A 24,792-nucleotide genomic window follows, 5' to 3' on the forward strand; every position below is an offset into this window, starting at 1 on the left:
CTTAATATAAAAGTACAATAGAGATGGTACAATTATAAGCACAACATAAGAGTATAAATACATGTCCAACTAACTACAATAACATGTAAAATCAACTTAGTACAAGACACAATAGATAAAGAATTGAAAATGACGGAAAAAAACCCATACATAGTACACGCACAAGGTGGGGTGGAGACTTACACAGCATAATTAGACATAATAAAACTTGAACTAAGCCTCCATTTTAACCATCAAACCAAAGCATAGGCATCATTTGTTTAAAAAAAAATAATTTTTAAAATTACATTGACAAATAAAAACTAAGAGTGTAATTCCCTTTTTCTCCTTTTTCTTTTAAGATAAAAAGATTTTTACATATACAATCTTTATGGGGTTGTGTCACCTACGTAAAGAAGAACAACCTCAATAGCAAAAGTATAATATCAAGCCTCAGAATTTGGGCTTAATTTCAAGTATTTTTAATTATTAAAAAGAATAAATGAGTTTTTTTTCCAATTTTGCTAACAGATGTTTTCCTAGTCTATCTGTTTAAAAAGTAAAATTAATATATCTATCCCTTCCCTTGTAAAAAAAAAAAACAAACCCTTGAAACGTAGGTTAATTTTTTAGTATAAACTAAAAAGGATGAAATGATGAGCTCTTTAGGTGAAGCTGCCATTAAATTCATCACTGGAACTCAGCCCTGTATCTAGGGCTCAACGCATACCGTTTGAGGAAAGAATCTTTTTGTGATCATCCATGAACTAGCTGCGACACGCTCGGTTATATGATTGATTTTTCAAAACTCGTAGGGCACTTCTTCGCTGGACAGGCCAGGTAACCATTTTGATGCATTACGTGGAATTCAGCCTATCAAGCCAGGCCGAACCTTTCCCTGCCTTAACATGCGTGATAGTGTAAATCCATGATAGTCACATCATCGAACCAAAATTCAGCCGTGTTGGGCTGGTTTTCAGATGGAACTGAATGGGGTTATTGCAAGTCTATACTTCATCATGGCTTCACCCAACTTTTTCTATAAATAGATGCTTACATTAGCTCTAAAAGATCGCATCGTAAGCAACATTTTCTTTTTGGTGGGGGGGATAATATATGACCAACCTTAGTGACTCTGATCTGAAACTGTTCTGTTTCTTCAATGGTGTTACTATGATAACAGCAGAGGCGGATTTAGGGTGGCAGGGCCCGCCCCCTAAAATAGAAATTTTATTATTTTAATTCTTTAAATTTTTAAAATTTTTAATTTGTAAAGATAAAATTACACTTTTAATTTCTTAAAAATGATAAAAATTTAACCTAATCCTTAAAATTTTAAAAAGATATAGACAATTTAATTTCAGCTCCCAAAATTTTTTCCTCGCTTTGTCCTGGATAACAGGGTAAAGACCAATGAATGCCTAGCTAGCGAACCTTATTAAGCTCGGCTTGGAAAACCATAAACAATAAACAAAATCCGAACCTTCTACTAATTTGTACGTACCTAGCTACCATCCCATTGCAAAAGCACTCAAATGAGAACTTTTCCTAAGTAATTTGAAAACCAATGGCTTCTATTTCTTCCAAAACCATATGATTGTTCATCTGCTTTTTTGTTCTTTGAATCATCGGGATGTTGAAGAGTATCCCCAAAAACATTTATGTTACGTTTGGTTGGAGTGTTAATTTTTTCACATGCTTTAGTCATCAGTTAGTTTATTATTTTTTTCACTTGTTTTGGTCATTGATTAGCTATAAACTAATCACATTTAGTTATTTTAAGGTCTTATTTTTCACAAAAAATTTTACTCATCTTTCTAACTGCATATTTAAATTATACTAATTATATTTTATTTTATATCTTCACTATTTTAGAACATAAGTGTTAAATAAAAATTTTTCTCATATTATTACATTAATAACCAAATGTAAACATTAAGGATAGTTAATGATGATGATTAATGATGGTGTGACGGTCAAAATCATTAAGCAATCTGTATGAAGTCGAGGTGGAAGACTGAAAGCAAAGGCTCTGTTGCTCAGGACTTATACAACATGAATCACTGTGTCAAAACTAATACAAATATATAACACCTTAAAAACAGCATGACAACTGGTTTTAACTTTCAACAAGACAGAACATTTGGCTTCTGGAAAACAAATTGAGCTTCAATTGACACTCCCTGATTCTAATTAGTTTGCAGATTGATCCTCAACCTCATATAACCAGAAACCAAAAAGAAGGGCATTGAATTAAGTGCGAGAACAGCTGTTCTGATGAAACCATTGGTGAAGGGTTCAGAGTGCCATAAACAGTATGAAACGTAATCGTTTTTTATGTATGTGCCATGTACAAACATCCGTTAATAAGCAACTTCCATAAAGATTTTGGAGATCAAAAAGGGGCTTAGATTGATGTGAATCTAAATGCAATTCTACAGGATACAGTAGCTAAACAAACACTAAGCTCAACATCTGAGGAAAGGGAGTTAAAAGAACAGTCGAGAGTGAAGCAAGCATTTTTGCTTTTAGCTATTATTCTTTCTATAAATATAAAGTGAATTCTAGAGCCAGTTGTCACCTAGCACCGCTGCTTATTCTTTCTGTTCCATAACAAATGGAAGAATTACTTCCTAGATATTGCTCGGAGTTGATGTTTCAGATGAACTTCCGGGCGAGTCACCCGCTACTGAGTCTACTGATGAACCACTTGGAGAGACACTTCCACTTTCGGACACGATTGGTATCTTAACAGCTGCTCTTTCCATCTCCTTCTCAAGTTCTTCTTCCCTACGCAATGCAGTGAATTGGACATCCAAAGACCTGGCTGCCGACAGCCATGCAAAAACAATCACCATAAGTATCCCTCCAAGGTATGGGGTAGAATTTGCAAGTGATCCAAAGGTCAAGATCATGAACTGCTGGATCAGAGCACCCCCGGACTTCCCCAACGGGTTGCAGACAACATCAATGGCAGCCTTCCCTTTAACCTAAAGGTAGCATCAAATAGGTTCCAATTAAAACGACAAGAAGACACACAAAAAAAATTGAAGTTGAAATTGCAAGATTCCAAACCTTGGTGTCCTCGTCCAATGGAATATAGGCCATTTCTTTGCAAGGATCAAATAAACTGTACTTTGCACTCTTACTGAAAATGTTTTGCAAGGCACCTACATATACAGCTGCAAGAAGAGGAGTCATCCCAAACTTTGCAAGAGTGGGTGCAAATGGATCTCCGAATAATATCAAGGAAAAGAAACCGACTCCGGTCAGAAGCAGGACAGTGGGTGTAATCGTCGCTGCAACTCCCCATCCGTATTTGTCAAATATAAATTGACTTAGCAACATCATAATGAATGTTGCTATTCCAGTGCCAGTGGAGAAGTCACCCATGAAGGAGGAATATTCATTAGGGCTTGGAAACTGCAAAATGGAGAATCATTTGTTAATAAGTCTGTTAAGATAATAATAATAATAAAACATTAGCAGACCAATAACCATAAAATTTTACCTGAGCTTTGAGCTTTGATTTCCAGGTAACTTCAACAAGGTTGATGCTAATACCATATGCAACCACCAAAGTGGCAAGATCCCTGATATACCTTGAAGACACCAAGAATTTCAAGCTCTCCATTGTTCCCATTTTAGGCTTTTCCTGCAAACCAATTGACAGAAAATAAATAAATAAACTTGGCATCATATATGCTTTGACCACACAATTTCACTCGGAATGCATTTATAATAGAAGCATGGGAGACCCCCCCCCATTTGTGAAATCTTACAGTCGTAGGTACAAATGAAGTATTTTGACTCCAAATATCTTAGCAGCTCAACAGACTTTAGTATCAATGATAGACAAAACAAATGAACATTTTGGTCGGAATAAGCAGACCTGGTGCCTAAGAACCTATCAAAATTAAAAACAAAAATGATAAGCATGAAGAATAGCTAGCCAAAAGATTACCTTCTTTTTCCTGCTACGAGTGGGAAGGGGAACAAACGTATTCACCCACCAGTACAGGAAACAGATGACTGCCCCCATCAGCACCACAATGCTCATCATCCCCCTTAAGGAGATGGCCCAACCATCAACTCCAGGACCCAGATTTTTCCTCAAATTGGAAAAGTACTTAACAGTTCGACCAGAAAAAATGAGGGCAACATTCGCACCAAGTCCAAACAGTGGATAGAATCTCTTTGCTTCATCTACAGTAGTTATCTGTACAAGAAAAGTGCAATAGCACGTAAATGCAGCTTTAATTCTAAAATCGAGTGAAGACTTCTGAGTTTCAACTAATGCAGAAAAACTAGAGAAAACACACTAACTAAAAGCTTAGAAGCATGAGTAATAGATTGCCGCTAAACATGTAAAGCAAATGCCACAATCATAAAAGCCTGAATTCTGTATAAATGAACAAATACGAGGTGCAAAGTCAATTAAGACATTGAAAGTTTGAACTGTTTAGAAGTAACATTCATTTATTATCTTCTTGTTTGCCCTTGCTCCTAAGCTTCATACATACACCCAGAGATGCTGGAGGAGAAATGCTCTCAATTATAGAATTAAAACTCAGCAGAGTTTCTTAAATCTCTCATACACCTCACAAAATTTCTTTTACAATTCCTTATAGGGTTTCAATTGCCAGTATCAGGAAACAAAAAACTTGTTCAGCAAATAGAATTTTCAAATCAAAGATAGAACAAGTTTACATCAGGAACCACCAATTTAATATATAGCAAAGAGAAAATTATATTTAGAAGATCATCAAAATTTCTAAGCCGTACGCTTTTTCCATTACAAGATCTACATATGTATGTAGCCATACCAGGAAAAGCAGAAAGTCATAAACCAATATAACAAAACAAGATAACTTGATGAGCGAGAGCAATAAATCTAGCAAGACCAAGTTATCCAGCTTAAAGGATAGGAATTATAAGTAATCTTTAGCAAGAGATCTACTTGTTAAGGGAAATCAAATAAGAATATTCAAAGTATATCATATTTACAAATATTTTAATGAAAAATAACGAAATTCTGACACCAGAATCAAAATATATAAAACCAACATGGTTATACAATCATACAGGTGAATCACTTGCAACATTCAATCCCATAAGATAGTATAACTCACCTGATTAGCAAACCCCCAAAATAGAACAGAAATGACCACACTACCCCAAAGTTCAGCCATGACATAGAACAAGCAGAAACTCCAAATCCTCAGAATTGCAAGAGGACCAAGAAATCTTGGTCCAAGGACTGCAAGAAGCTTATCAGCAAGTGCTTCAGGGTGGATGTAATTGCTGAGAGGATACAACAGAAACCCAAATGCACCAAAAAAGATTATGAAAGGAACAATAACAGTATAGAAAAGAGCCTTCTTTGACAACACATTTGCCAACTTTGTGTATAACAACATGAACCCAACTGCCATAGGCAAATTAACCCATGTTTTCAAAAAGGGTATAATCTCAGCACTGCTTCCTTTAGCTGTCACAACCAAGACGTCCTTTGTGTCCCTGAGTATTGTGTAATTGAAGAGGATACAAAAGAACATTAACCCGAGTGGGATAATCTTCTTAAGAGTCACAAGCTCAATACCCAAGAACTTTGGCTTCTTCTCAGTTTCTCCAATCAAAGGCTGCCCATCGCCTGCAGCGGCAGCCTCGGCCTTGCAAATGAAGCTCTTCTGTTCCGGGAATAACCCATTTGGTTTTGCTACAACGCTTGGAACTCTTTTATAAGACACCGATAACCCATTAAGGCCTAAGGGTTTCGAAGCAAAGAGCCTCTGCTTTAAGCCTTGTGATGGGTTCAAAAGGCTTCTGGCTCTGGTCGGATTTGGTGATAATGAAAGAAGCCCTCTGGTTTTTAGAACAGCTTCCATGTCTCTCCTATGGTTTCTTCAAAATAATTGAGGAATCAAATCCCCCACAATATGCTGTGAAAATTTTCAGAACATAAGAAGGAAGATTGAGAGATAAGGTGGCGGGTTAGATTCTGGAGAAGATGGTTTTCTCGAAGAAAATGGCTACTACCAAAATACCTTTTTTTATATCAAATGGACAAAGAAAAATCAAAACCCTAAGAAAAAAACAAACATTTTTAATCCAGGTTAAAGAATTTAGAACCTTTACAACTTTACAATGGTTTTATTTTTTTTCTCCTCCCTTCAAAGAGTCATTAAGAAGAGGTTAAAAAGGTAGCAGGGCGTTAAATCAGACGACAAATTTTTGCAAATTGTGAGAGAACAAATTGTGGACGACTGACTCAGTGATTTATGAATTATGAGACAGAGACAGAGACACAGTGAAAATATAAAAGTAATAGTAACCTTTTTCCTCTAAAACTTTATAAAAAAATTATTTTAACCTTTAATTTAATTTTAGCTAATTTTTTTAATGTTACATACACGTAATATTAAATTAATTTTTAAATTTTAAAAAATTATATGTTTTTAATTTTTTAATAATTTTAATTTTTTAAAAATAATTTTTAAATTTTTTAAATTTTAAAAAATCAATTAAATTATGATGTGTGATCTATACAAAAATCCACGTGTATCCAATATCAATAAAATTAAAAACATTAACTTTTCTATTTATTGATTCAATAAAATCACAAGTTTAAGAGTTAAAAAAATAAAATATTAAAATATTTTTTAAAAATTGGAAGCTAAATAAATAATTATCCCAATATAAATTAGAAAAAGAAGTACGGTCACGGGTCAGGGGGGAAACGAAAAGTATCTTCACCAAGTTTGCAAAAAAGTGTCACGTGTGCATTTACAGTCTCGCCCAACCCAAAACACCTTGTCATTTTGAAGAAAATGATCAACTTGACTATGCGGATACTGGTGACAATTTTTTTTAAATGAATAAAAAAATTATCTCAAAATTTTTATAATATCCGAAAAATAATCGTTTCTTTATGAAATATTTCTTTTTTTTATATTTTGATAATTGGTTTGATAAAAAAAACCTCAACTTCACGGTTAAATTAAATAAATACTTAGGTAAATTTTATTATATGAATAAGTTAAGTGGCATTCTATTGATAATGTTTTCATAAATTTTTTCATCTATATTATATTTATGTTAGTGTAATGAGTTAATTTAAGGTATAGTCTCAGATTTAGTATTTAATGTTTATATTTTTCGTTAATTTAATTTTTTTATAGTTAAATTTAACCCTCGTCTTTTTAAAAAGAGTCAAATCTGATCATCAATCTTTTGAAAAAAATTCAAAATGATATTTTTAACGAGAATACTAATTAAAATGTTACATTTTTAAACACGGCAATCTATATAACAATTCACATATAGTTCATGTTAATTTTTATGATTTTTTTATTTTTTTATTTTATAATTTTTGAATTATTTGTTGACGAAACATATAAGACAAATGATATTATATTAACATAACATGTATATGGACTACCATGCCATTTGCTAAGTCAACAATGTTAAAAATAATGTTTTAGTTATTATTTCCCTTTAAAAAGTGGGTTGACTTTTTTTGAAAAAATTAAAAGCCAAATTAGCACAAAGAAAATAATGGTTAAACTGACAAAAAAATATATAAATATTGAGAGATAAATTTATTATTATGTCTTAATTTAATAACGTTGTAAAATCATTTTTTATAATAAATAAAAAGTATGAATGTGATTTTGTTATCATATATTACCTAGGGTTTTGAGTATTTTTAATAAACTGTTTGGCATAATTTTTAATATTATCTTAATTTGTTTACACGAGGATATGCTTAATTTCAGTGATCATATTTAGAATTTAGTAATCGTGATTATCTACAAAATGTTTTTTAAATTTAAATTAGTGTTTGTTCATATAAAGGTTTATTTTGCCTTTTTTTTATTCATGTTTCTTTTTAAAGTAAAAAATCCTTGGAATTTATCCAGATCCTTATAAAGGGCTAAATAAATCTCAAATGCCAAGTGATGGTAAACCCTAAATCATTGGGAATGAGTTTAGGTTTGAAATGGTATTCGGCTCCTCCGATAAAGGGTAACAGCATAAAAAATAGGTTTAGAGCCTAGACCCAATAATTAAGGGACATAATCACCACATGTTACTAAAATTAAGATACCATTGTAAGAACCATGGAAAAATAAGAGAAAAGTAATTATTAGCGTTGACAAAATCAAAATAGTGTTATTGTTTTTTTCTATATAAAAATATAATTATAATTGTTATATTTCATTCGTGTTAGGACACGTGGCAAACTAAAAAGATATTTGAACAATAAGTCTACCACCAACAAGCTGAGATATTACCTGCAAACTCACCCTCCCGATATGGCTACTCGAGCAACAGATAGCCTAATATTTATTGGGAACATGAAGTCATTGGTAACTAAATATCATTTTGGCTCAACTGTTTTATCCCATCAAAGTCAAAATAAATGATAAGGTTTGTCCTGTCACAAACATCTTTGTCTTATCAAAGAAATTCCTCCCATGCACTCCATAATGATGACTAGATGGCAAATTCAACACGTTAACACCATAATACACAAGATTCATGCATATAAATACCTCTAAGAACAATGAAGAACAGACCGACCCTTCAAGAGTACTAAGCTTACATTCTGCCAACGCCCTTTTAGCCCCCAACCTTCGAGTTCTCTTCACTCTCATTCTCCATAATCTCCGACTAGGGGCTAAAAATGTGTTGGCAAAATGTAAGCTTAGTACTCTTGAATAATCGATCTATTCTTCATTGTTCCTGAAACTATTTACAATAATGGATCATGTGTAATATGATATTAACATGTTGGATTTGTCATCCAACCATCATTACGAAGCACGTGTGAGAGATGTATGTGACAGGATAGACCTTATCATTCATTCTGACTCTGATGAAATAAAGCAGTTAAGCTCACATGACCTTTAGTAACCTACAGCTTTACGTTACCAATGAAGATTAGGTCAGTTGTTGCCCAGGTAATCGTTTCGAGAATGTGAGCTCACAAGTAATCTCTCGATTTGCTGGTGGTAAGCTTATTATTAAAATATCTTTTTGACTTGCCACGTGTCTTAACGCGAATATGATATAACAATAATAAAATATTTTTCACTGCATTAAAAAAAACAGTTCAACATAAACGAATTAATATCCAACATATTTGCCCATATATAATTAAATTGAAAACTAAAGCCAAACAAAAATGTTAAAATTCCAACATATGTATATTCTTCTTGAAATTATTGTATAATAATATTAAGGAATTTTAATTTAATTGTATATTTCCAACACATCTGGCAAGAGAAGAATGAATGACATCTAGTTGATGTTTTTCTTATATAAAAAAAGTATTTTAAAATGAAAATTATAAATATAAAAAAAGTTATAAAATAGTATCTATAAATCATATATATTGATCAGATGAGATCAGATACCGCTCCAGTTGAATGTAGATTCCATTACCGTGTTGAATGTAGATACGGTTTGGTTGTCTCTCAGTGTCTGAAAGTTCCAAAGCAGACACAAAAGTTTATGAATTATTAGTTTCGGAGATGTTGTGGGTGGCTCCAAGGGACCTTTTTAGGGTTTTAAAATTAAATTGCTGCCTCGAGACGGTGAGCACCGCCAGCGGTGACCCATGTTTTTGTGAGCAAACCTGGTATTGTTTAATTCGTTTCAATCACTATGCCTTGATTGGTAGTATTGGTTATTTCAATTTCATCACTTTTTCCACTCACTTTTCAAACCATCACACTTATCTTTGATTCTTCCTAGTGGCAAGTCAATTATGGATTTTATAAATATATATATAGTCAATGGCGTTTTTAATTATCAATTGATCAAAGGGTTATATAGGATATGACTATGATCAAAGGGTTTCAAATCTGGACTCTTTTTTTTTTTACATATATTAAATTTATGTTTAATTTTCTAGTTCTGATTTACTCCATTTAGAGGTTGTTATCAATTCCGCAAGCAATCTCAATTTAAGTTCTAATTATTCTTCTTTGTTCTTCATTTATTCAATTCTGTCTGACTTTTGAGTTTATTATAACTTTTCACTTCAAATCATGCTCAAAGTTTACTCTAAGGATCCAATCAGAGTTAAACACCGATCAACTTATAAACTTATTATTTTCTTTTTATTGCTTTGATTTAAAAGATTTTTTTATAATCAAAACCTCAAATTAATTATATCAATATAGATAAAGGGATTATACCGGTTTTCAAGTGAACCATTAAAAATTGAAGTTAAACCACAAATTAAAAAACAATTGAATCATTTTATTTATGTTTTTGTCCAAATCAATGATCCCTAAATCAAAGCTCTCCGAGTGCTTGGGCAGAATTTAAAAAATAATAATAATAATAAAAGACAATTTCTCTCTCTTTTTATTATTGGACTAATAAAAACGAAAAATAAATGGTTTGACCAATTTAATCATTAATTTAATTTTAAAAATATTGTTGATAGTTTGTATTTATATATAAACTTTTTTCACATCAATGATATGAGTACGAGACATTATTAAATATGTCAATTTTTTTAACAATTTTGATCATATCAGTTTTTTTTTTTGATACATTGTTTAAAATTATCCATAACCCCTCATCAACTTATAAATAAGAGGATACAGCTCTTTAGCACACTCGAATCTACGTCTCCTATATTAACAATAATACATATACCAATCGAATTAGTACTGAATTAGCTAAATGTAAATTTTCTTAAATCCAAATGATATACATTAGGCTAATACAGATACTTAATAATCATGTTTATTTATTCATATGTTCACTGAAGATGTTATATTCATGTTGTTCAAAACGAAAAGGTTCCATACCTAGACCACCAAGTAGCGTGATAAGTTGAACCAGTAAAGCCCAAAAATCATGGCATAGAGATTCAAGCCCAAGATGCCCAACACAACATTGCTACCTCCATTTTTATCCTTTAAAAAGGTTACGGACGTGGTTGGGTGGGCCCCTCTTTTCCGGTGGGCTTCTTTTTCTTATATTTTCAACAACTCTCTTCAATTTCCCTTTTTTGTTCAACACTCTATTCCAATTCATGTCTGTACCTTAACAAAACAGTTCATATCTATTATTGATTTATTTATATATGCAATGTCTATTTCTATTTCTATTTATAATCTCAAATAGTTAAATTGAAAATAGATATTTAAATACGTTTAAACCCACATCTTAATTATTATTATAATAAATATTATGTTAATTAAATTAAAATTCAGCCAATTTAAATATATAAAATAACCATCTATTTATTTTTAATAAATTTATTTTTTCTCTTTTGAAACTCATTTCCTTTTCTCTTCTTTTTTCCCCTTTTACTCTTTTGCGTATTGTGTGAATGTATTTATAAGTGTGGACTTTTAAAACTAGGCTACATTGCTTGAAACTAATCAATTTCAAATTTTAAAATATGCTTCAATATCAAATGAAAAATAGATGTACTCTCATTTCAATTCACATTTTTAAATAATGATAATATATATATTCATTAAATTCATTCCTTTTTTATGAAAAATATATCAATAAATTATTTTACATTAATACTTTTAAATAAATTATATCCCTAATTGAACTAACCTAGATCTCAAATCTCTTAACTCAAGCTTGTCCTAATTTAAGAAAGGTGTGTCGGGTAGTCCAATTAATCATTTTTGTCACATAAACAAAATTTTAGAGAATTCTTTTGGCAACAAAAAAAAATGTCATTATTTTTCTTTTTTTTTCTAATATAAAAAATATTATAGTTTATAATTATAATCGTAATTAATCATTATGATATAATCATTGAACTAAATAATTAATAAATCGAAATATACTTGATGAAAATAAATCTAGATAAAATTTAATTGTTTTTTAAACATTGACTGAATGTCTTATCTATAATTGTTGAACCAATGAAGATTGTATGTGGGTGCGTTTGTTGTCAAACATCAAGAACTAACATGCACTTGGCACAAATACTATTGTACGCCTTGATGTGTGTTTGTATGCACATGCATTTGTTGTGAAATTTTAACAAGTCGAAACATGCACTTGGTACAAATCCTATTGTACGCCTTGATGTGTGTTTGTATGCACATGCATTTGTTGTGAAATTTTAACAAGTCGAAACATGCACTTGGTACAAATCCTATTGTACACCTTGATGTTTGTTTGTATGTGCATGCATTCGGTGCCTATGTACCTAAGACAGCCCCAATAAATAGATCCACCGCACTAAATTTTGTTTGGCTTGAAATGGTAAATGCAGGCAACCCCTTCCTCTAGAACTGTTACACCAATGGCATCTTTTTTTCAAAGCATAAAATTAACCCATTTGGCTGTTTTTGAGTGAAACTCGTCACATTGGAGACCCAAACCGCACATCGGCAGGACCGGCTACCCCAAAATAGGCAGAAATTTTCTCATATGTGAGCCAAAAAAAGATGACAATGCAAAGCATATTATCTTTTCTAATACAGCCTAATGTTGTTTTCCCAATGTAATATCATATTATTTCTAGCTCAACCTATTTAAGCACAATTAAAGTGAATATCTTATGTTATTTGTGGTCTTTATTTATGTATTACTGGTTTAAATGTCTATCACTATCTTTGTTGATGATTTCAAACATTTCCTACTAAATTGTCTTAGACCTAATCCTTTTAGGGCGGAAGGTGAGGGAGTTAAAAGAAGTTGGGAAGAAAGTACATATATTGCTACTTTAATTCTTTTAGTGCTGGATACCATGAAGCCTATGGTTGGTCTAAACCACCCGTTACGAGATTCCTTTTTAATTGTTAAAATTGTTGTGATCAATGAAGATTTATGAATAATGACTGTGATTAGACCGAAAGGTGTCTCTCCTATACCCATTGGAATTGGGAAATAGCTTTCAATATTATATTAGGGTAAATATCTTTGTCCACAATTTACCCTTTCGAAATTGTTGTTTTCATGGCCAGAGGTGATGGAAACTTTGAATCTATAATTTCATATTTCTAAATGTCCCATTACTATTTGGGTCGCCACCAAACAAAACTTCAATGACAAATATTTGTATTGCAAAAAATGAACTCTCATTGCTTGTGAGGAAGCTAAGTTGCTCGTAAATTAATTATCGCCTTTTAAAATAATCTTGATTAGCAATACAATATTGTAACTATTTTTCTTTAAACATAGGCAAGAGTTAAACATGAAATTTAATATCATTAAATGGTTAATTGACAAATATGAAGATGATATCTTGTTAAATTAGAAGATTAAAACTATGCTTAACTATAATTCATTTAGTAATAAGCCTGCTCTCTTTCTTGGTCGCATCTAACTTGGACCCAAGCAATTAAGAATATTAGTCATTGTTATTTTAAAGTATACGTAAAAAAAAAACATTGTTTTTATAATGTGATTTTTTTATATGCACTTAAGAAAATGTGATAAAAATTGGATATATTATCGTCCCCATGCTATAGAAAGTTAGACATTGTTTTGTCAATTGTTTTATTATAATATTTAATTCTCAATGGCTCCAAATGGGCAGTAGATATTTGTTTCTGGGGTGCTTGACAATATTATCAGGGATTCAGGGAAAGTCCACTTGCTCTATGCACTGACTTAGGTTTTAATTTATTTTAAATAGTTGGATTAAAGCTGAAAACTTATAAAAGAGGATCGAATTAGAAATATCTTAAAAAGTCATAATGTATTTTTATAATTCTTGAAGAGATGAAATTGTAATTTGATTATTTCCACTTTTCAATGCGCTTTTTTTTTAATAACAAACAAAATGACCAAAATAATTTAAAAAAAATAATTATTATTATCTAGGGGTATTCATAGTTCGGTTAAAATCGAATCATTTGACCAAACCGGTTTAACTCGATTAATTGGTTGGTGGCCGAGTTTAATTTAGTCAGAGGTCGGTTAATGATTTTTTAAAATTTTAATTATCAGTTAATTCGATTCGAAATCAGATAATTAACCAATCAACTGAAATAAATAATATATATTATATGTAATTGTTAACTTTTTGTTTGGTAGTTAACTTTCAAAATTTATGTAGTGTTTCTAATTTCTTATTTATTGTTTTCACCTTTATCTAACGTTTTTTGAATCATTAAAAAGAATATTAGTAATGTATTTTTTATATGTTTCATATATTAATCAAAAAACAAAAAAAACCATATAAATTTCGATTAACCGATTGAATTAACCAATATATTTTGATTCGATTAATGTATTTAAAAAAAAATCGATTTAGTTAACGATTAAAATTTTTTATATTTCAAATAATTCAATTAATGATAATTTAATTCGGATATTAACCGAACTAATTTTTTCAACACCCCTAAAATCATTTATACTACCAGGCAAATTCACCCCACCCAAAAAAAAAACAAAAGGGGGGAATATTAATAAAAAAAAAAGAAAGAAAGATTTTAAAATTTTGGTAGGGCCTAATTGAATAAAAGGATAATGCTTCTTAAATCAACTTAAAGTGGACCTCCTTAGTCTTGACTATTAAACTATAATTAGTGGAGGGGCTAGGTTTTGAGTAAGACGATATATCTTTATTAATACCATACAACCCATTCTTGTAGGTCTTCCAGCTGTACCAACTTCTATATATATTCACAAAGAATAACAAGAAAACTGCATATTGACCTTTTTTTTATATGTATCAAATATAAATGCTTTCAATATGTTCTGTTATTATTTTTTTGAAGTATTTATTATTATTATTATTATTATTACTGTGTGTGTAAAACATATTCTTTTAATATTCTTTGAAGATATTTTTGTGAGTAACTTAAACTTCTCTTTTTAGAAAAATAGGAATTTCAATATTGGGAATTAACTTTCGGTGCAAAAACTATGAAAGCAATTTGTAAAGGAAAAATAAGAACAAAGTAGATAAGAGTTGATGTGAACAACAATTAGTCACGTAATAACTCTCAAATAATGCTGCATTTCTTTTGACAAATGAAATGGCCTTATAGTCAATTTGATAATTGAATCATTTAAAGAATCCAAGACTTCATGATTGAGCTTAAGCTGCAACATAATCCCCCCACCTCCCCCCCCAAAAAAAAATTAAAATTAGAATTATTATGAGATGCATTTGAAATTTGCAGTCGAATTAATATATATAGAGGGGAGAAACTGGGGTGCTGGCAAGGTCCAAGAAAAATGTTTACATTTAAGTGTTTTAAAAATTTAAATTAATAAATATAAAATTGCACTTTGATCTTCTTAAAAATATAAAAATTTAATTTAATTTTTGAAAAATTATAAAAATATAAATTATTAAAACAATAAAATTATATTTTTATCATCGTAAAAATTATAATTTAATTTTACGTCTAAAATTTTCTAATTTCGCCCTTTAAATATATTAACCAAGTATTGGTTTAATGGCAAAATAGAGATACTTCAAAAAATTAAAAGTGACAAATAATAATTCACAAACAAGACTTTGAACGAGAAAAGAATCTGAATGTATGGAACTTTATGTGAATGGGACCGAAATAAAGGGCCCATTACGACATCAGCAGGTGAGCGTGGGAAGCAATACAAATACCATTATTTAAAAATAATACCATGTGATAGGAATAAATAAATATATTAAAATCTCATTAAAAAACGATTATAATTAGAAATAATATGAACAGGAAAAATTATTGTAAAGAGCGAATAGGATGAGAATAGGGACATAGGGTAGGGGGTGACTCGACTCATTGTTATGCTTTAGCAGTCGGCTTTTTACGTCTTCCGAATTTTCATGTTTTCAGTCACCCTTTTGTCTCATACACTGGTGGGAAAACTCCCGTTTCTTTTGACTTTCTTATTTTGAGATTATCATTTTTTAAAATTTTTATAATATTTTATTATACTCTCAAATTTTGCTTCCAACTGTACGAAAAAGGAGTTTTTTTTTTTGAATCCAAATTGAGCAGAGAAAGAATCAAAGAATTTAGATATGAAATATTTAAATTTAGAGTAAATTGTTAAATTTATCACTCAATTTTTAAGGTATTTTATTTTGATTATTTATTTTTTTAACAATTTTATCATTACCATTAAAAATTATTTTAATTACTCACGAGTCTTTTTTTTAATTACAATAAAAGAGCAACGTCATAACAGCGACATAAGTAACACGACTTGAACTCAGACCACGCCTACAATGATGGGTACTCTAATTATCAAGTCAATACACGAGATTCCACGAGCAGTTTTATTTGTCTTTTTTTTCTTACACTAAACACCTTTTACTTCTATTTAAAATATAATATAAGTTCACATCATAACTAACAGTATATATTGAAAAAAAATGTTTCAAATACAAAAAATTTAAAGAATATTTTTGAGCAGTTTTTAAATATATATTAAGAAAACGTTAAAATTAAAAAACAGTTTTGAAATATTTTAAAGATAATTTAAAATATTTAAACATGTTAAATAAATAAAACATTTTGGTTATTAAAATCAAAACAGATTTTATTTAATAATACAATTTTGATTAAAAATTTCACAACTTCCAACATTATTTAAAAAAGAAATCATAAAAACAATCTGCATTTTTAATAATTAAAATAAATTTAAAAACTAATTAAGATTTCTATTAGCCAATGTATATATAAAATTAAAAAAAACTTAATTAAGATATTATTAAATAAAATATAAAATAATTAACTACATAATATTAGTTTAATGTTTCATTTTTATAAAGCAGTTTAATATTTATGTCAAGTCAATTGAACCTTAATTAAATTGGCACAGTTACAATTATAATAATCATAAGGATATGATTTTGAGTGCGTTTGAGTTTAAAGGAGTTTATGGGTAAAAAAAAAAATATTGCATCAAAAATAAATATTTATATTAAAAAATAATACTTTAATATTTGTTTATACATATCCACGTTTTCAATTATAACAATTTTTAAAATATTTTTTGATAACATAATTGTTAAAATTTCATTTTGTAAAACCGTATTTATAAACAAACATATAATGGATTAGTATAAATAATTATGTTTTAGTAAATGAAATTGAAATCTATTTTTAAAAGAACACATTTTTGAAAATAAATTATCATTCTTAAACTAATTATATAAATTAACAGTTTTATATGTTAAAAATCCCAATAATTACACAAAATTATAATTTATAATTTTAGTGAGTAAAAAATAAAAAAATATATTTTATAAATTATAGTCCATATATATTATAACTCTCTCTCTCTATATATATATATTCTATATAATAGATAAATAGATATAAACTTTAAAAAATAGAAAAAAAATTAATACAACAAAAAAGTATTAAATAATCTAAAAATTAGTAGTTGGTTAATATTTCACATAAAGATTTTAAACATTAAAAATTTATATTATTTTATTTTCTCAATCGTAATATTTTTAAAACGTTGTAAATTTAAAAATATATAAATAATTATTAGTATAATTAATTAAAAATTTCAATTTGTTGGGATTCAGGAGCAACAATAAATGAAAACAAGTGAGGATAAATAAATAAATTGACAAGGCATATTTCAGAGTCAGAGATTGGTGGGGGAGAAAAAAAGAAAGTCAAAGATTAATATTCATTTAAGTTTTTGTTAACCTGTGTTTTTAAAATAATTTATTAATAATATTTTAATTGAATCAAATTTTATATAAAAAAGAGTCACGTGATCATATGAAAACTTTCTTCCCGCATGTTATCAAGCGGGAATTTCTAGAAACTACATACCTTATAATGAAGAATCAAACACTGATTGGGTTCTAATATCAATATTTTTAATTAATTATTTTTGTAAAATTGAAATGCACAGGGAGTAAGAAGCACAGCGAACGAAGTAGGCAATTACGCCGAAACAAATCGCCTAAAAGATGCGGGTGGTTCAGAAATCGGCGCAAGCGGCCACGATTATTTGTGAAATGGGTTAAATAAAATATTGTTTGAATTTTTTTTTGTTTTTTTAATAAACAACTAATTTATTCTTTTATATATATTATTATACAAAGTTAAAGAAACAAAATATATTATTATCTACAGTAAATTAATTTCATCTTCTATTTTACACCATTTTTGTCGTAATTTAATTTTATATTTTATAAAAATAAATAAATTAAAACTGGAGAATAGATATAAACAATTAGGATTTGTTTTTTCTCAAATGATGAGATTCATTCATAAAAAAATGAGTTACAATATAAAACGCAAAGTCTAAACAACAAAATCCTCGTGTCACGTACTACATATCAAAATCGTAACAAATGTGACTCATTCGATCTATTTGAATTGGTCTGATTCATAAAATACGTGAAGAAATTTATCTATTCGAAGTCTTTGCGGCCCAATAAAGCACTTAAGTTCATTTTATTTTTTTATACAATGCTTAAAACTACTTATAACTAGACTTGATCACGGGTCGGGCCATCCGCATAGGCCTGAAGGCTTGCTCAAAAAGTGAGAGGGTTTGAAAAAAATATAAACTCAAAAAATGGGTTTGGATTTTATTAATGGGTTGGGTCTTGAGTAGGATTTTTTTTGCTCAAGCCCAGTCCGATCCGAATCAACCAAACTTTTTCTTTCCTACTACTGTTTTGCTATCATTTTTCTACTATTTTGTTGTTATTGTTTGGACATTGTATAATTCTTGTTTTATTATTAATTTTGATACTGTTTTAAAGGCATTTGATTACTAAGTTGCAACTATCTTAATATTATTTATGTGTAAAAATTTTTTAAATAGATTTTCAATTTATTGAGAAACATTTGTTTTAATGTTTTTAGTACATTTGATGTATTATATTTTTAAAATTTATTTTTATATAAAAATAATATAAAAAATAATATGGGCAGGCTGAATCAGGCCCAGATTTAGCATTTTCAATTTAGACTGAGTTTGGACAGAATTTTAGACTAATTTTTTGGTCTAGAAAATAAGTCTAAAATTTTGCATCAATTCAGCCCGACCATGATTAGGCCTACTTCTAACTTTTTCTCAATTCTTAAATTTGAGGATAAATATGTGTAAAGTATATTCAAACTTATATCCTTATGTATTGATAACAATACTAATATCAATTGAACGAATATTCAATCTTTTCAAACTAGAAGGAGAGATAATAATAAAAAATTATAAGGTGGGACTTTAGTTTAAATAAAGCAAAAATGTAAATAATTTACTTGGAAACATAATTTTCTAGAAAGGGCAAATCAGTCTAACTGATGAAGAAACTTGTCGACAGAAAGGAAATGAAAGTGAAAAGAGATCCACGCCGGAACTAAGATCACGTTTGGTTCGCTGTATTGGATTAGAGATGTATTGGATTAGAGGTGTAATGGAATAGAGGTGTAATGGAATAGAGGTGTAATAGCAAATCAACTGTTTGGTTGAGTGTAATGGAATAGAGGCGTAATAGTAATCTTGTGTTTGGTTGAATGGAATAGAGGTGTAATAGCATAATGGAAAAAACTAAAATGACTAGAATACCCTTAGCATAAATTTGTTTTGGTAAATGATTATTGTTATTGTTATTTAAATTTTAATAAGATTATTATTATCAATAATAAATAATTTAATCATATTTAAATATAATTATTATTAAATATATTTTAATTAAAATATATAATTTAATAAAATTCTTAATAATTAATATTCTGATATAAATTTACTCAAATAATAATATATGATACTATAAAATATAAATTAACATAATTATTATTAAATATATTATAATTAAAATATATAATTTAATAAAATTCTTAATAATTAATATTCTTATATGAATTTACTCAAATCATTATATATGATACTATAAAAGATAATTTAACATAATTATTATTAAATATATCTTAATTAAAATATATAATTTAATAAAATTCTTAATAATTAATATTCTTATATGAATTTACTCAAATCATAATATATTATACTATAAAAGATAATTTGAAATAATTAATATTAAATATATTTTAATTAAAATATATGATTTAATAAAATTTAAAATAATTATAACTAATAAAATTTAATAAGTGAGTAAGAATTGAACTCTAAAAAAAAAAACATAACCATATAGAATTGAACTCTAAAAATAAAAAAAAACATAACCATATTGAATTATCATCAACAACTCGATTGAATTTACAACAATTCTGAATTAAATGGAAGTACTGCCTCAATATCTCACTTCAACTGAAAATATAAAGTAAGAATTCAATAGAAGAAATTCAAGCCGATACAATATCTCTTTCACCCTGCTCTCAACTCCAATTGGCCTTCCATGAAACCAATTCTTCACTTCAAACAAAATAGCTCATCAATCTAGCAGGAAAACGAATACTGTCCAAAGTTGCCATTGAAAATAACCTCCAACTTCATGTGTCCATTCCACAAGTTAAGGGAAAAAGCAATCTCTGCCAATTCTGGATTTATATGATGCATTGATAAATCAGGAAAAACAATCTTTCTGACTCCTAATCACACCAAAAGGAGAAGGGGAGAGTAGCTACTTGAAATGGTACATTTTAAAGTTGCAGTAACAAGGAAATAAGATTTGTCACTTTAACTTACAAGGAAATTAACAAGTATGACAGATAATATTCCCAAGTAAACACATATAAAAGTGAACATGCTAGTGTGGCATAGGCAAACACGAAAAACCAGAGAGGAAGTCAATGATTATATACTTACAGTAGATAAAGATTGATTCAATCAATTCATGAGAGAAAAAGAGTGCAGTGGCTTATGTATTAAGAGTTTTTCAAGCAACCAGATGGACCTGAAATTAGCATTTCTTTCAGGATACAGAGTGAAAAAATGAAGAGATGGTTAAGAAAATGTCAACCACATAGATTTGCATAAGCAAGCCGCAGTGTGCAATCCTCCCAATGGAGGCCTGAGCTCCCCTTTGAAATTTCTTCCCTTGGGTTCTGATTGCAATTTAAAATGACAACAAAATCATCATCAATCACTATCCTAAATATCCAGGGACACAAAAATAAACCTTTGCAATTACCATCAGAGTCAATGTATGTAATTGCGGTACGTTTGTCGACTAGGTTGAATGGAAGAAAGTGAACCTCTTTGATGTTTGCACGAGCCTGAATGTGCAAGGTTTCTTTCATTATTTGACATGAACATCTAAAAGAATCAAATGAAAAAAAGAACCTTGAAATTGAACATTTTTGTTGTTGTATTACCTCCTTCGGGTCTGCAAGCATGTTAATGATGGCTACATCAATAGCATCCTGATTTTCCAGTCTGGAGGCTCTTGCTGCTAGCAGAACAACCAAGTCTTTGTCCATATTTTTTGCTAAAAACCTTAAGAAAAAGGTGAACATGGCTATTTAACCTTTATCTGAAAATTGAGTCATTGCAAGAACTAGGAGTTTCAAATTTTTGAAGTCCAGCTATTGTACCTCAACAAGGTTCCGATCAACGGTTAGACGATTCAAGGTCAGAGTTCCAGTTTTGTCACTGCATAGAACATCCATTCCAGCCATTTCTTCAATTGCAGTCATCCTTTTAGTAATGGCACCCTAAAAAAACAAACCAAACAATAGATTTGTAAACAACGTAAAATAAGTATTTCAGTTTGTCATTGTGCTGTTTTGGATGTTTTAGCTTATTTTTACTGGAAAATGATGTGCATTGAATAAGAGTTGTACCTGTTGAGACAGTCGATGAGAACCGATTGCAAGAGTAACAGATAATACAGGAATTTTTACATGATATATCTTCAGTTATTTAATTGACTTTTATCACTATCAAGTAGAGCACTTGCCTGATCAATTTTAAGTGGATCACCTTCAAGAAGGCGAGCATCTGCAGGGATGATATCTCCAAGTTTTATGCTAATTATATCTCCTGGTACTAAAATAGCAGCATCTGTCTCTTGCCACTGACCATCTCTGAGAACCTGCATAAAAGAGAAATGATTATGAAAATTTAGACATTATTGTATTTGCAAAGGCATTAAAGAAACTTGAAGAGAGTTGCAGACCTTTGTTTTAGGAGCCAGACGAGCCATGAGTGCGGCTGCAGCATTTCCAGCATTGTTTTCCTCAATGAAACTGATTGTTGAATTGATAATCAGAAGGCATATAATCCCTACAAAGTCCTGCCAGTCAGGACCCTCACCCTGAAACAAAACAAACCGCAGAAAGCTATTAGGGTGACCATTCAAGCTTTGAAAAGTATATGGGGAAAGATATATAACTTACTCCACCATTGGCAAGGACAATGGCCATCACTGCTGCAGCTTCCATAACCCATGATAATGGGTTCCACATAAAACTTAGAAACTTCAAAAACTTGTTTTCCTGGAGTATGATAAAAAAGCTAGCATTGTCACAGTGCTTCAAACCAAACCAGATAAACTACAGTTAGCTTAGCTAATAGGCTACAAGGTCTTACTCTATTGCAATTTTATAACTAGAACTACAGATAAATAATGATGATTTAACTGAAAATTTGAAACTCTCTCTATATATATATATCCGAAATTATGGGTGCTTACGGGCTTCTCCTCGAGCTTATTCTGACAAAAAATATGGACTCGAACTTCAGCATATTCAGATGTAAGTCCTGCACGGGATGTTCTCAGTAAAATAAATGATCGTAAAACTGAATTTAAATCACAAAAAACGTTAAATAAAATAATCGACATTTCTTTTACCTTCTGAATTTCAATTGAGCAGCAGAAGGAACTTCAACAGGAGGCAAACCTTCATGCTTCCAATCAGAAAAAGCATCTAATGCATTGAAACGAATATCGTTGCCGCTTGCGATGTCTTTAAGAGAATCAAACAACTTTCACCAAATATCATTTCCGGTAAAGTGGCGAAGTTTGGAGTCTTTGTTCCCATTGTTGGAGAGCCAATAAGTTGAGAATCAAGCGGTTACCACCATGAAACAGTAACAGGGTCGAGCGGATGAAGAAGAAGAAGCAGTCTGCTAATGAGTGATGAAGAAGAAGCAGATGTGGCGGCAGAAAGGAAAGGAAAAGTTATGGAATCAGAAAAATCAGAAGAATCAATTAGGAGGGTAAAACAGGGTAGAAAAATGGGGAGAACTTAATACGCAGCAAAACAGAGCTTTTCATCCGGAATAGAAATCGGTGGATTTTGGGGATTAGGTCTGTAATGGATTAGACCTGTAATAACAATACACTGAACCAAACAATGGATTAAAGGAGTATTAAGTGGGGCCCACTGATTAGGGGTGTATTGGCTATGCTAATACACCCAACCAAACATGCTCTAAGTGGTGTCAGATTAAGAAATTTTATTCAATTAATCATCATTTCCTCCCATAATTATGAAATTTATTATTTATTTAATTAAAATTATTACATTTTTAACAAGTGAACTAAACAGATTTGTTAAAATTATTCTTTTTAAAATTACGATCCTTTTAATGGAATCACCTATTATAACCATTAACAAATTTGTCGATAATTAACTAGAATAAACTCACATTTTTACGTACAACTTTAACTTAAAACGGTGCAATTTGTTAAAATTATTATATATAATAATTTTTTTATTTATACTAATAATTATTAAGTAATTTATTGACTAAGAAAATTACGAAAATATTATTTCATGATTAAAACAAAATATTATTTTAGGGTATTTTAAATTTTTTATTTTAACAAAAATCAATCAAAAATATACATGTAATAAAATTTGAACCCACAACAATTAGATTAATAAATTTTTAAATTTACCACTCAATTAAAGCTTCAATATATTATACAATTTTAATTTTTTGGCCATAATTTATATATTTTTATTTAATATGCACAATTTTTTATCTCCATCAGTTGTATATCTATACTTACTATTTTATTAAGTGTTTTACTTGGTGCTACCTTCAACCTGGTCACCAGCTAAGTTAGAGAAATTATGAAAATATCGTTATGTAATTAAAACAACTTATATTATTTAAGAGTATTTTAGTTTTTTTTAATTCAAAAAAATCGATATAATGGGATTAGAATCCATGATAACTAAATTAGTAAAATCTTAAATTTACTACTAAACCAAAGTTTCATTGTAATTTTTTTACACATTTTTATTTTACTATGCATGCTTTATTACCTTTATCGTATATATACTCACAATTTAATCTAACTTTTAATACATTTTATTATCATACATAATATTTAATATTTTATTATGAATTAACTGAATAATTTTAAAGATTAAAAATGTGTGACTGAGAACTTTTCTTTGATAATCTATACTATTATTTAAAGTTCTAATTAAATTGATGTCACCATTTAATTAGTACTCTATTCAATTTAGAAATCATTAAGAATTTTTAAATTTTTAAAATAACAAATATTGATAATTATTTTAATAAAATAATACTATAATAATTGATAAGATTTAATTTACTACATGAATTTTAAACTTCTAGCATAATCAATATAACCACAACCTTATTTAATTCTAATATAAAATTTTTATAAATATATTTTTATTTATTAACACGTATTATTATTATTATTTAAATGTGTTGTACCTTTTCATTTTTTAATTAAGTTATATATATATCAAAAATTAAATATTGTATTTTCTTAAAAGTATTATTATTGGAATGCGTATATCCAAAGTTGTCATTTCACTGTTATTGTTTAATTTTATATATTAAATATTTTAATAAATTGAAAAGGCCATTCATCCATACTAATTTTTTAAGCGAGCACCACAAAACATTACTTAATCAGTTTAATTAAAATCATTAAAAAGCTAAAATAATAATTAGCTTATAAACTTTATCATTGAAAAC

At 29.2% G+C, this 24,792-nt stretch overlaps 2 protein-coding genes across 2 annotated transcripts; both read right to left on the minus strand.

The window, feature by feature from the left end:
* Positions 1-2,365: 2,365 nt before the first annotated feature.
* On the minus strand, positions 2,366-6,271 carry LOC107906470 (ADP,ATP carrier protein 1, chloroplastic). Its single transcript, XM_016833464.2, has 5 exons — positions 5,112-6,271; positions 3,944-4,198; positions 3,491-3,634; positions 3,055-3,402; positions 2,366-2,969 (listed from the first exon to the last, which is right to left on the minus strand). The coding sequence occupies exons 1-5, from the start codon at positions 5,865-5,867 to the stop codon at positions 2,613-2,615; spliced, it is 1,860 nt and encodes a 619-aa protein (XP_016688953.2). The 5' UTR covers positions 5,868-6,271; the 3' UTR covers positions 2,366-2,612.
* Positions 6,272-21,028: 14,757 nt separating this feature from the next.
* LOC107960743 (ATPase 11, plasma membrane-type-like) lies at positions 21,029-22,862 on the minus strand. Its single transcript, XM_041092644.1, has 9 exons — positions 22,776-22,862; positions 22,673-22,728; positions 22,514-22,595; positions 22,218-22,316; positions 21,998-22,135; positions 21,663-21,913; positions 21,414-21,533; positions 21,195-21,315; positions 21,029-21,095 (listed from the first exon to the last, which is right to left on the minus strand). The coding sequence occupies exons 1-6, from the start codon at positions 22,860-22,862 to the stop codon at positions 21,734-21,736; spliced, it is 642 nt and encodes a 213-aa protein (XP_040948578.1). The 3' UTR covers positions 21,029-21,095; positions 21,195-21,315; positions 21,414-21,533; positions 21,663-21,733.
* Between the last annotated feature and the right edge of the window lie 1,930 nt (positions 22,863-24,792).

Source organism: Gossypium hirsutum, chromosome D05 (assembly GCF_007990345.1).
Source record: "Gossypium hirsutum isolate 1008001.06 chromosome D05, Gossypium_hirsutum_v2.1, whole genome shotgun sequence".
NCBI classification, from domain to species: Eukaryota; Viridiplantae; Streptophyta; class Magnoliopsida; order Malvales; family Malvaceae; genus Gossypium; species Gossypium hirsutum.

What these genes read in the sequence shown, in the direction of transcription:
- LOC107906470 (XM_016833464.2), bottom strand. Translation starts at nt 5,867, where the DNA reads ATGGAAGCTGTTCTAAAAACCAGAGGGCTTCTTTCATTATCACCAAAT. An exon ending in TTTGGGGGTTTGCTAATCAG is followed by an intron (nt 4,199 to 5,111) that starts GTGAGTTATACT and finishes TTTCTTGTACAG; the next exon opens with ATAACTACTGTAGATGAAGC. An exon ending in CTCGTAGCAGGAAAAAGAAG is followed by an intron (nt 3,635 to 3,943) that starts GTAATCTTTTGG and finishes ATTGGTTTGCAG; the next exon opens with GAAAAGCCTAAAATGGGAAC.
- LOC107960743 (XM_041092644.1), bottom strand. Translation starts at nt 22,862, where the DNA reads ATGGGAACAAAGACTCCAAACTTCGCCACTTTACCGGAAATGATATTT. An exon ending in GCTCAATTGAAATTCAGAAG is followed by an intron (nt 22,596 to 22,672) that starts GTAAAAGAAATG and finishes TATTTTACTGAG; the next exon opens with AACATCCCGTGCAGGACTTA. An exon ending in GTCTGGCTCCTAAAACAAAG is followed by an intron (nt 21,914 to 21,997) that starts GTCTGCAACTCT and finishes TCTTTTATGCAG; the next exon opens with GTTCTCAGAGATGGTCAGTG.